Source organism: Cryptomeria japonica, chromosome 10, assembly GCF_030272615.1.
Source record: "Cryptomeria japonica chromosome 10, Sugi_1.0, whole genome shotgun sequence".
NCBI lineage: Eukaryota > Viridiplantae > Streptophyta > Pinopsida > Cupressales > Cupressaceae > Cryptomeria > Cryptomeria japonica.
The window spans coordinates 598601713-598615394 of record NC_081414.1 but is presented as its reverse complement, the minus strand read 5'-3'; the positions used below and the strand labels follow the sequence as shown (position 1 = coordinate 598615394).

General features: G+C 39.0%; 1 protein-coding gene across 1 annotated transcript in view; it reads right to left on the bottom strand.

The window, feature by feature from the left end:
* LOC131049279 (thiol-disulfide oxidoreductase LTO1) overlaps positions 1 to 13682 on the bottom strand; it is a 128039-nt gene that overhangs the window by 68632 nt on the left and 45725 nt on the right. The window contains exons 3-4 of the mRNA XM_057983331.2: positions 2850 to 3106; positions 2621 to 2733 (exon numbers count right to left, since the gene is read on the bottom strand). Of these exons, the coding sequence (XP_057839314.2) occupies positions 2621 to 2733; positions 2850 to 3106 (370 nt within the window). The remainder of the gene's footprint in view (positions 1 to 2620; positions 2734 to 2849; positions 3107 to 13682) is intronic.

The following is a 13682-nucleotide window of genomic DNA, read 5'->3' as shown; positions in this document are numbered from 1 at the left end:
GTGCGGTGGTAACACCGACGGTGGGACCACCGTACGGTGGACACTGGTGGTGGTAACCACCGTCTTGCGGTGGCACCTGCAACTACAAAGCCCGAAGCCCGGCAAGACAAAACAATTAAAACGAAAAAAAAACATAACCCCCGCAAACACAAAAAGCACCACGCAGCCCATGCACAGGGGAAAGAAAAAAAAAAAAAAGAGAAGGAACACAAAGGGAGAAAAAGAAAAAAGAAGGCGAAGGAAACCCACAGCCGTCACGCACGAAGAAAGACACGCAGCCCAGCGCACACAGCAACGCAGCACCGCACAAACAAACACAGCCGTATGGTGGAGGGGTGTTGATCGCACGGGAAGGTGGCCGTACGATTGGAGGTGCCAGTGTTGTTGTCGACCGTACAGGGAGGTTGTATGGCCGGGGTGCCATCGGGGACATTACAGTGGAAAAAAAAAAAAAAAACGACCCCGCGAGGGGCCCCAGACCCCACGGGGGCGCTGCCCAAACCCCGCTGGGGGCACTGCCCCCAAATCCCAGTTTATTTTTGAGCTACAGCACACTTGTTGGAGTTGGGCGAAGGGCATTAGAGATGTCACGGTAAGTGTTGTGGTTGTCCGTACTGTGAGAAATAAGCCTGCAGCTAAGCATTGGCGGGGAAGCCATAAGCCGTAGAGGGAGACGGATTTGGAGGTTGGGAACAAACAGAGTTTGAGGGAAGGCATCGCAGGTCCGCGCAGTTGTATGACATCAGGGAGTTATTCAGTTCAGTTATTAGCCTTTGGGGAGTGTGATGGAGGATTTGAGGTGTCTCCTAGCCTTTGTGCCAGCGGGTTGTGGCCACCTCCAGGCAGGAATGGTACGCTTTGAGGAACTTGGAGTATGTCTCGACTGGACGTGCGGTTGCCTTGGTGGATGCACAGAGGGCTCAGGAGGAGCTGACCACCAGGTTGGAGGCAGGAGTAGCATGAGACTTAGCTCAGCGTACCCAAGAGTTGGATGCCGAGAGGGCAGCGCGGGTGGCTATCGAGGACAAATTGGCTAGGGATACAGTATCATTTGAGTAGCAGTTGGTGGAGGCTGAGACTGAAATGCGTGTTTTGCAGACAAGTTTGGTTTAGGCACAAGAGGATTGTGATGTCAAAGGAAGCACTAATGGTGAAATCCACACTTGAGCATAGGATGATAGTAGAAAAGGGTTTTTAAGCGAGGACGCAGTAGGTGTATAAGTTCTGGGCTCGACTAGCATCAGCAGTTCTGTTTAATGTCATCTCTATTTTGTATTAAGTGGTCCGGAGACGACTTCTTTTCTTTTGGGGGGGATGATGTTGGCGGCAATATTGTACACGGAAATAAAACTAGTTAATTAAGTTGTAATTGTGTTGGTTAGTTGGCAACCGAGGGGTGGCAGTTGCGGTGCGACGGTTGGCACTCGCACCCCCTCGGTATCTTTATATACTTCCGAATGTAACTTGTGAGGGAGAACGATTATGAATGGAATAACATTTCTTATACTTGTCTGGTATCTATGGCGTTATTATTCTACATTACGTGCTGTATGCTTTAAGTTATTCACCCGAGAGGGTAAACATTTGGTGTCGTTGCCTAGACGTACTCAGGAACGGAAGACGCGGATGGCGCACGGACGCGATGGACCTACCCGTCAATGAGATGAACCCAGAGGCCAACAACGCTCACACGGAACAATCGGCTAATTAAAGAACCAAAACAATGTAAAAATAGGAAGATCTTCCACAACATAAGCAAGCCAAATCTCTAAATGTCTTAAACAATGTTCAACTATTGAATGTGTCAACATATGGCGCTTTAACTCGCGACTTCATTAATGCAGCAATCTCTTGGTTGATTCACTTGCAAATTCTCTTTAGTCAATAGAAGCCTGATTCAAGATTTGAACCAAAGTTGGCAAGAAAACCAGCTATGGAACTTTTGTTTCTTGAAACATGAGAGCATGCATAGAAAGAATTATTAGCTGCCAAAGAATGCCCTATCCACAATGAGTTTTTTGCAATTTCTAAATGTGCCAGATTTGATCAGTCCAGGAAATGTCTGACGAAAAGGTGAATTGCCTACTATCAATGCATGAATTACATTTAACAAGTCAATTTTTCTTAACTCCATATTTCTTTAATAGACACACACATATTTTTCATGCAAAGGGATTGTAACAAAAGAAGTGACAATAAGCATTTTAATTGCCTTTGGCTTCCTGTGACAACCAGTAATCTATTAAAGATGATTCCATGAAGGAACTATAATGCCCATTGAAGATGGGTGAATATTTTCCGCCTGCAATTCAATTACTTCATCTATTGCACAGGTTCATTTTACTTTCTGGTGTGCCTTCCATTACAAAATCTGGGTTTATATCAGATTGATCCTGGACTTTAAAACTTTCTTCTTGAATGCAACTTTCTTGATTATTATTTTTTCAATTTGCACTAGAATAGAACTCAGAGAAGAAAGTACAAAGATAAGAAACTCAAGGTATACAAGAAAACAACCTCTAGAATTTAACACATAAAATTGTCATGGAACTGAACATCTTATTTTACTGGTATGCAAGCACAGTGAAAAAATGCTTCTGAACCCATCACTGATACTCACCCAGCTAAAGCAGGGACAGAGCTACTGTATGCTGTAGATAAAGCTGCAATTACCAAAGCACCTGTGCTAATCTGGACCCCAGCTATTTGTTGTATTTCTTTAAAGCTGAAATCCTGTTTAATTAATAAAGCATACAAGCTCATCACTAGTAGCCAGAAAACTGTGTTCAATACCTACGCATCAAGAAAAAAGCATGTTCTATTATTAGTGAGGAAAAAGAGCAACGCACCCTAAGAGAAATCAACAGCAAACTCAAAGACAACAGTGCTGAAGTTACACAATATGCACAAGATGCCCCTTCCAACTTCACAGTCAAAAGGTACATAAAATAAGCACTTGCAGCTGTCATTGAGCTAGTCATCCCCAGAAAAATCCATCTGGCTTTATCTTCATCGATTCCAAACAGTGCCTTCCTCTTCGATAGCTGCAGAGCAAGAAATGCCGTAATTCCATAGCCAGCCATGCCAGCTAAAGATAAAGGAAGACCTAGCAAACATTTAACAGAAATTTATAAATATTGTTGATTAGAACATAAAGCATATCTAACTTTCTTTGACTATCTTACCTGTATTAAAAATTAGGGTATTGCCTCCATATATATCATACAATATAGCTATATATATATATATATATATATATATGGATAAGTCCAGTGCACGAGAAACTCAAAAAATGAGAGGATAGTAGCAAAAGCCTTTCTCAGGATTGGCTTGCAAACCAAAAGCTAAAGAGTTTTTCAATTAATTGGGAAAAATAAATTAACTAAAAAATACAGAAAATTTAAAATAGAGAAAAAAAAAAGATCCTTGATGACAATTGGTGGTCCACTGTGAGGTAAGACATTGCTGATTCTATTATTAAAATGCTGATTTATCAAAATTTAAATATTAGATTGCTGGTTTTCATATTAAATTTCTGATTTTAATATTTTAATTTTATTGTGCAATGCTCTCCAACTTTCAAAGTTTTTAACATGTCAATTAATTCTTTTGAACTTTTTGTTTGCATTTTTCCTAAGTTGCCGGTCCTGGTTTGGACTTAAGTTCTGGTTCGAGGTTCGGTCAAAACTTTTTGGGGGTGTTTTGGGTTCATTAGTACAAAAACATACAAAAAGCATAAATAAATGCATATATGTAGCAGTAGTCAAATAGTCAAATAAACCACTATGCTAATAGTCAAATAACATAGCAGAATGCACCACCATATTACTAGTCAGAAATCAACTATCATGATGCACATTAAAGTTTTAGTTCAAAAAACATAGCAAAATAGTAAATACACCACCATATTAATGTTTTAGTTCAAAAATAATAATGTCAAGTGTCAACAATCAGCCATCACTAATCAAATATCATATGGGTCAGCAGAAACATCATCATCATCATCATCCATATGATGTGGTAAATTATTAGAACCACAAACAATGCCACTAGGAGTGGCACTAGCACTGGCACTAGCACTAGCACTAGCATTGGCAGCAGTACTAGCAATTAAGTTTGTTTTGGTAAGTTGTTAGTTTGTGTAATTGATGGTAAGGATGCCACCAGAACTAGTATTTTAAGTAGCTTGTTTTCCAAATTTTTATCAATGGTTCATTCTTTAACTATTTAACAGATTTAACTAATACTGACAGTCCACATACTACAATATACTATCTATGGCCTGTGGGGAAGAATCTGCTTTTATCAAGGCACTTAATGTTTCCATGAGTAGCCTTTTTTACTACAACCTGGAGATGCTTTCAGGACAAGGTTGAAGCAATCAGATTTATGAGCACTGAAAAATGGAGGAAAGAAGTTTTGTTTTTCATTTTGTTGTGCAAAAACGAAATAGGTTTTACCTTTTTGGTGTTTTAAGAGGTCAAATTAGAGTTGGGGGGTCAAATTTGCCTTTGTGGCAAAAAACAAACACTTTAAACGTGTCAAAAAAAAAAAAAATTTAGTCAGATTCTTCATGGTCCCTTGAAAAGCATCAAAATTCTTCCCAAGTTCTTCCTAGGTTCACAAGGCTGATCCCATAGGCTATGAGCCAAAACCCTGTTTGGACCCATAGGGAATCAGACCTGCACCCAGACCTAGGAGGAACCGGACCGAGAGTCGAGGGGTCCCCCTGTAGAATCCAGTAACATAGCATTTTACAAATATGTTTGCTCTTTCATCTCACCTATTGTAAATGTCATTAGATATGCTAATACAAACTCTCCTAGTCTTGAAGAGATATATGAGACATTTGACAGTATGCTTGGTAAGATAAAGCAAACAATTTTGGTTAAGGATCCTCCTTTGGGGTTATATGAGCCATAGATAAAAAACTTGGAGCTTTTTTCAAAGACTCACAAGTACTCACGCATCTTTCTTCACTGCGAGTCACTCGCCCAATAACTCGCAGACAAGTTATTTTGAAACTCGCTACAATTTTTTTTGCTTTAACTCACCAAAACTCGCATGAAATCGGGACAAAACTCATCAGTCAAAAATGAAAAAAAAAAAAACATGCGAAAACCTAATCTTTAACCCACAACAAAGACATTTTTGGGTGTTTAGCGCGACACGACAGAGACACGAAAAACACCATGACGCCATGACAGGAAGGCAAAAAAAGAAGCGACGCGACAACAGGCAGGCTCATGAGGATTTTTCAGAACCTCATCACCAGATTTTAAGCATTTTTGGGTAAGTTTAAACTCTCACGATATTGAAATGCAAGTCGTGGTTAATTACCAGGAAGTCGGTAGGGTGTTTGGCATTGTTTGCATCCAAAAATAAAATCACACATCATGCCAAAATCAAAGTTGTTGGTGGCATATTGTATGTACGGGAATAATAAGTAGTTAAGTAATTAGGAAGTACTATGTTTAGTGATGTAACCGAGGGTAGGTAGTTACGGGTGCGACGGTTGTCCTTCGCACCCCCTCGGTACCTTTATATACCATGCCATGTAACTTGCCATTATCACGATTATGAATGGAATGGTATCTTTTCAAGTGGCTAGCAATTGATATACATTGTGTGACATAATACATTATGACTGTGTTTATCTAAAATCTATGGCATTACTGTTCTTTGTTATGTATTCCATCCAGATGCATTAAACTGTTCGCCCAGCCCCGCTGCTACAAGAATGACAAATAAAAGCAATGCCCGATAACTATATACTTATCCTTAATAGCATCAATTTATTTCATTAGATGATTAGAATAATGTATGTGGCATTAATCAATATAAAACAGTAAAAATCATCGAATGCACAGAGATTTCTTGCCTCATTGATACTCATTTTTTTATAATTAAAATTTTAAACAAAATATAAGTCATTTCTAATTTTTTATGCATAATGCATAGTCATTTCTATATATAATTTTGTATGTTATAAACTTATATGTCTTTGAAAGTGTGAATGCTACTGTTTATGAGCAGTATTATAGCTGCCAAAGAGTTCATTTTGCAAATAATTTAATGAACTATATTGCCTTCATGCCAATCTACCTAATCTAAGATCACACAATGTGGTAACTTCGAAGTTCGAGCTAATTAAAACTTTGAATAGTAGTTGTGAACAAAACACTCTAAGAGCTTTAGCCTTTAGGCAGATCTAAATTACTGATATTCTGTCTTTTATTAGTTTGTTCATTCTTCAACTTTCCTTCAACAAGTGACCTTTTTGCTCTAGCCTCTTACAATGTTTTCATTATTTTTTATGCTCTCTATTTTTTTATGTTGGCTCTCTGTTTTGCTAGGTTCCCTTCCTACTTTGATAAAAGAAAATGGTTTCTAGTTCTACAAGTAGAGGTGGTGGCAGAAAGAGAGACCCTTGTTGGAAACATGGGACAACATGGGACACCAAGTCCAAAACAAGGAGATGTTATTTGTAACCATTGCACTAAGCTTATGAAAGGTGGCATTAATAGGCTCAAATATCACCTTGCACAGATTGAATGTCGAGATATCAAAAAATGTAAGTTATGTCCTGAAGAGGCTACGAGAGATGCAATAGCAATGCTTGATACATATGATCAAAAGAAGGCAACAAATACAAGAACAGCAGAGGCAATGGCAGCCCCAAGGGCAGGTTTGAATTCTATTGGGTCACATGTAGATGTGGGGGCATCTAGTTCTACCCTTGGGCCACGGATACGAGGATCAGGAAGTGTGGGCAGCCATATGGAAAACTACTTTGTTCCATGTAACACTCTTGGTGCACAACCTGGATTGCTAGGCACTGCATGGAATAAAGAGGCTCATGAATAGGCAAAGGTGGCATGTGCCAGATTTTGGATCTACAACAATATTCCTTTCAATGTTGTTTTTAGTCCATATTGGAAGCAATTTGTCACCGCATTGACTGTGGTAGGTATGGGGTTCAAGTCCCCAAGTCATTATGAGATGAGTGTCACCAATTAGTGGTAGAGCAAAGGAGTATTTGGGAAAGAATGGCTGCACCATTCTTTTTGATGGGTGGACGGATGGTAGGAATAGGAAACACATCAACTTTCTAGCTACTTCAAGGGGACAATTAGTATTTTTAAAATCAATTGATGCCTCCAATGAAGTGAAGAATGCAGAGATCTTGTGCAACATGTTGGATAAGTTGGTGATGGAATTGGGAGTGCGGAATGTCATCCAGGTTGTGACTGATAATGCAGCTGCATATGTGGCAGCCACCAAACTTCTAATGGCTAAGCATCTTACATTAATTTGGAGCCCTTGTTCTACCAATTGTCTTGACTTGCTCCTTGAGGACATAGGGAAAATAAGTTGGGTGAAGAAAGTGGTTGAAGATGGAAGGAATATCACCAAATACATCTACAATCACACATGGGTCATGAATCTTATGAGAGAGCACACTAATGGTAAGGATCTTGTGCAATCACGGGTCACTTGCTACCACTTTCCTCACCTTGCAGAGCATACTAGCTGCATTGCCCAACCTGAAGTGGATGTTTGTGAGTGAAACATGGTTGGGGAGTCCTTATACTACAAAGCTTGAAGTAGAGAAGGTTGTGATTGCCATTTGTGATACTAGTTTTGCCAAGATGGTGGAGGAGATCATCAATGTAAGTTTTGAAACTTTAATTGATGATTTATTATTTAATTTTATAATATTACAATATGCTGATTTTGTTAAGTTTTTATCTAGGTGTCGAAACCATTGGTGAGGGTGCTACAAATGGTGGATGGCAATTATAACTCCACAGGGTATCTATATAAGGCCATGGATAAGGCCAAAGAAGCGATTCAACACTTGTATGGGTCGAACAAGACCAAATATGAACCCATATGGCGCATAATTGATCGGAGGTGGAACCATCAACTCCACCAACATATTCATGCTGCTGCCTACTATTTGAATCCCAAGTTTTTCTACTCCCCAAGTTTCAGAGTAGATGCGGAGATAAAAGTTGGCCTTGACAGATGCATTTGGAGATTAGTAAATGATAAGCACCTTCGAGACCTGATACTTGATGAGTTGCAGAGCTATAAGAAGGCCACGGGGCCATTGTTTTCTTCAACTGATTGCAAATGTAAGAGAGACACCCTACAACCAGGTTTAAAAAAACATATGTTGAATTTTATTTTACCATTTATTTCTCTCTTTAAGATTATTAAAATCTTTACAAGTTATAAATGACATTTTTTATCCTTGCAGATTCGTGGAGGGAAGATTATGGTGCCACAACAACTAATCTTCAAAAGCTTGCCATCCGCATATTATCTCAGCCTTGTAGTGCTTCTAGTTGTGAGCACAATTGGAGTGTTTTCGAGGTCATTCACACAAAAAAGCGCAATAGGTTGACTCAACAACACTTGAATGATCTTGTCTATGTGGAGTACAACCTTCAATTGCATGAGAAGAAGGTGCAAGGGCAAGATTCAAATGAAGCACTTGACTTGGATGACATTGATCCATATTCAGCAGATTGGGTTGCTGCTCTTGATGATGTTGATCATGAATTGGATATGTTCCTTACTAATGAGCAGCTAAGTGAGTTGGAGAGGGCAAAAGAGGACAAGAGAGGAATGGGATGCGGAAGTGGTAGCACGTGAGGAGGAGGAACACGAGGTTGATATGCAACAGAGGCACCTATCACTATGGTCAAGGCAACTATTGAGGATGTTGCCACTACTTCAGCACCACACACCAAGCAGCAACAATCTATTTTGAGCTTTACTCGTAGACGCAATTTATGATTTCTCATTTTCATTGATACCAAAACTTGAACTTGATATGTATTCAGAATTTCAAAGGTTGTAGTTGTTTTGTGGTCTATGTCACTATGATACATTGATATGTATTGACCTCAATTTTATTCACACATTGCACTTGTTTTTTGGTTTATGCTATATGTATTTAACTCAAACTTTGATTTATATATCATGGAAATCAGTATATGTTCTACAAATTTAGTGTAAATGTGTGTTTTTAAAAAAAAAAAAAAAATTTAAATATATTTTCAAATGTTCGATAGGGTTGCCAGGTTTTTCCCCGAGTTTTTGCGAGTCCCGAGTTTTTTTAAAAATTTGGGCTTGCCGAGTCATTGTTGAGTCCGAGTTTTTCAACTATGATATGAGCAACATGTTAGACCAAATGTGACATGGAGGTGGAACACAATGAATGCCCCACTTCATATAGTAGCCTATGTTGTAAATCCCAAATGGTATGCACCTAGGGATTGAAGGGTGTCGGGATTGAAGGGTGCCTCCATGTGATTACCAAGATGGGTTCACATGCGCCATTAATAAGATGAATTCAGAGGAGTCGGCTTCAATTATTTGCACACAATTCCTTGACTTTGCAAATCTTCGTGGTCCAACATTGAGTAAACCACAAGCGAGGTTGGATAGAGCTATATTAGCTCAAATTGATCTTATTGGATGTTGGACACGGCATGGGAGGGATACACCACAGTTAAAGATTGTTGCTACTCACTTCCATGCACAGGTAGCCAATTCCTCTACTACAGAGAGGAATTGGTCCACATATGGCTTTATCCACTCCATCAAGAGGAATAGTCTTACCTCTAGACTAGCAAAGAAGCTAGTAGTCGTGCATAGTGCTCTTCGACTTCAATATTGTCAAACTCCAGAGTATCGGCAGACTCTAGCTTTATGGTGGCATGTTGATCTTGAAGGCATCACCCAAGTTGATGAGGAGACACCAGGGGGATTGGTTGGGATTTTGTTGGATGAGGTGGACCATGACAATGGCAATGACATGGAGGACTCTAATTTTGATGCAATGTTGGGAGTGTTAGAAATATATGTTTGGTTGTCATTGATGTCAAACCCAGTGATCCGGATTGGTCCAAATATAGTGTACAGAGTGAAGGTGTTGCAGAGCAGTGATATGTATGTATGAAGGTGTTGCAGAGCAGTGATATGTATGTATGAAGGTGTTGTAGAACAGTGGAAGATAGGTATGTATATATGAAGATGAAGAACCTTGTTGTTATGTCAGGAAGCTTGTGTTACAGTTGTTGCAAATGTGTTTTCCGCTATGTTACCCGGAAACGCGTTTCCAGCTTCAAGGCACCTATTTCGGAAACCGTCCTGGTTTCGGGGACTTGGGGACTGCCAAAAATGTTTCCCAGCCGTCCCCGATCCTCAAAAATTTCCGAAAACTATCCGGAAAACTCGGGGACGGTCAACATTTTCCCCAAGACCATTGATCGTCCCCGGGACGGCAGGGGACGCCCTAGCCATACAGCTAGCCGTTTCCAGCTCATACAGCAATAAATTTAAGAAAGAAAAAAAAAAAATTGAGCAGATATAAGATTCTTGTTGTTGTTGTTCACATTTTGAGTACCTATGCATAAATCTAAGTATTTCTTCATCCATTTGCTGCACTAGGTATGTTGTTATTGTTAATGTTAGAACCAGAAAGGTAAGACACGGATATTTGAAACTTAGAAAAATCTCAGAAGAACAAGATACACAAAATTTTATCCTAGGAAAACCCAGCCACACCAAAATCAACCTTTATTAAAGGCAAAAATATGATACAAAGCTTCACAAGCTTAATCAAGCAAGGATTTGAACATGATTGTTTGCACTTAACAATCAACAAAACAAGTCAATAACATCTTAGGAAAACTGATGGTTTCTACTATATGGCTAGCACATAAGCTCTCTGCAATATGAAATACTCATACATCAATCATATATGAAGAGAAGATATAGAAACACAGATGAAGATCCAAAGCTTCTCACACAAATGATCTCATAAGAAAATATATATATTTGGACTCTCTTATTAACATCTTGCACACCCCTGACAACCTGCTAACACTGCTATATATAAGAACAAGGCTCGAAGATATCTCTTGACGAAGGAAGACAGAAAGCTGAAGCGCCATAAGCTATTGACAGTTACAAAGTGAGTTGTTACATAAACCAGTTATCAAAAGAGCCACATAGGCGATGAAACAATCTGAACCTCTCAACGGATGAAATACAAGGAAAGAAACCGCTGCCAGCACACATGAGGCTCCCACGAAGCTGCAAGTCATACACACAGGTCGATGACGGTTATCAAGGAAGTTGTTACCCTTCCAGCTATGAAGAAACCCAAAGAATCAAACGCTGAACTCAAAATTGTCGAACAATATAGATTCACAACCATTGTAGGAAAAATAAAATCTCCTCTAGCATACACAAACATTAATAGTTATCTGCTCAATATTAAGGTCAGATTTTTCTGCAATTATTTCCATGTATGCTGGAAGAGATTTTAATATTGTAACTATCATATATGGATGCCATGAATAATTGTTATCAATATTATCAAAGTCCGTGTTCCATTTGTAAGATGTGCACTCAATTCTTATATGTAAGTGTTCATAGCTTAGTCTTAATCATTCAATCTGAGTGAGAACAGTTAACTTATTTTGCTGATGAATGAAAATCTTTTTGAGAACATTGAAATCAAACATCATCTGCAAATAATTAGAATTAGAATCAAGACTCTAATTTATAAATGTTATTATCTTGCTACTTGCTATTATTAATTTCATTATTCATATATATATATATATATAGTCGTCCCCTGTCATCCCCTGTTCCGAGCAACAACAAAAACATCCCAGAAACCCATTTCCCCGTCCCCCCGTCCCGAAAACTTGAGGTAACATAGGTTTTCCGGAAGGATGTTGCTCTGGAAACGTATGTTGACAGTATGTGGATATGTTTTCATGTTGACTAAATTTTGGATTCCCTTGTGGCAATTGAATTTGGTGCTCTGAAATTTGTGCTCTCAAAGCATATTCAATGATGATGATGTTCGACAATGTTTGTAGTGCTCCGCATTCCTCCGCATTTTGGATCTTGATGATGATTTTCGGCAATACATCGTTCATGACATTAATTTTCTTATGTCAAGTTGCATCGTGTTTTTGTGCTTCAGAAACGTGCTTGCGGAAGTTCAAGGATATAATCATTCCGAGTCTAGCCGACCTTGAATGTTTGTCTATTTTTGTTTTTGCTCCAGTGTGTTGTGCGTATAGCACACACACCCCGTCATTGACAGGGACCCTCGTTTTGAGTCTGGTCTGCCCACGTAGTAGGAGAGAAATGAAGGAAGCATTAAATGCTTTGAAGTAAACCTCGCGTGAGTTGCCTTAGAAACCCAATTTCGCTTAGCAGAATGAGCAAAAGGATAAAGTTCGAAAGTTTCATGCCCTCTGAAAATCTCACAAAATAGTTAAATCACCAAAAATGATAAAGCTTCACAGTCTTGCAAACTCGGCTTGTAAGCCGAAAATGAAACAACAATTGAAAGTCGCGCAAATGATACCTTTGGGCCGAAAATGTCATAAGTCCCGAAAATCATTAAAATCGTGAAAATATGCTTTTGGGCCGAAAATGACCTTCTAACCCGAAAACGCAAAAATGAGAAGTAAAGGCGTTTTAACTTAAAAGTTTGCAAAAAGGCCTTTTAAGCCAAAATCACTTAAAGTTTGCAAAAAGGCCTAAAAGGCAAAGTTTGCAAAAAGGTCTTTTAGGCCGAAATCACTTAAAAGGTTGCAAAAAGGCCTTTCAGGCCGAAATCACTTAAAGTTTGCAAAAAGGCCTTTAGGCTGAAATCACTTAAAAGTTTGCAAAAAGGCCTTTTAGGCCGAAATCACTTAAAGTTTGCAAAAAGGCCTTTTAGGCCGAAATCACTTCAAAATTTGGCAAAATGGCCTTTTAGGCCGAAATCATGAAGATGTTAGAAGAGAGGCATTTTAATAACTTTGCAAAAGGTCTTTTTGGCCGAAAATCTAATAAGTCGAAATCCTCATAGGCCAAAATTCAAAAAATGCTTAGAGATTTCAAATTGCCTAATATGCACGAAATTCTAAAGAGAGAGGCAAATGAGCATTTAGGATAAAATCTCACATTTCACCTCTATCAAGCGAAAAACATTTAAAGATTCATCTCACAAAGAGCTTCTCGAGCCAGACGTTAAAATTTAATGTTTGTTAAATTAATTAAATTAATTTTTCAAATTGATTTATTAAAGTGAGATTGATTGTTTGCAGGTCGAAGGCATCGTCCCAAAGAATCAGTAGAAGGCCTGAAACGTCAAGGAGCCAAGCGTTGGAACCTAAAGAAGAAGAAGATGCAGGAACGCGCTGCAGGAGCGTGAGATCGGAACCGAGCATTGGGAAGCGTGTTGTGCCACCAAACCACAAAGTTGAAGTCCACCATCGGGACCAAAGATCGAAGAACACTCTGAATGCGTCAAGTCTATGCATTCTCGAGAAATACACAGTTGGATTTAACTCCAGAAGTTCAGTTTCTGAAAACTAAAACTATTTTATTGTAAAACTGCCTATGGGCCCCACTCAAGATGTTTTTAAACAAAGGGGAAACAGGTCAGTTGTGGACAGTTATGTCCAACTACCGGATAGACTCAAATTGAATCTAGACAGTTGCAAGTAGTTGAGATAGTGGTTGGGTGGATAACTGAGAGTTTAATGGGCATGGGTTAAGGTTGCCAGCTTCTGGATGGCAGGTTGCAGCCCTTTGATGTAGTTAATCCTGCCCTTTGATTCAAAATTGTAAATTCTATAAAAGGCAGAGGC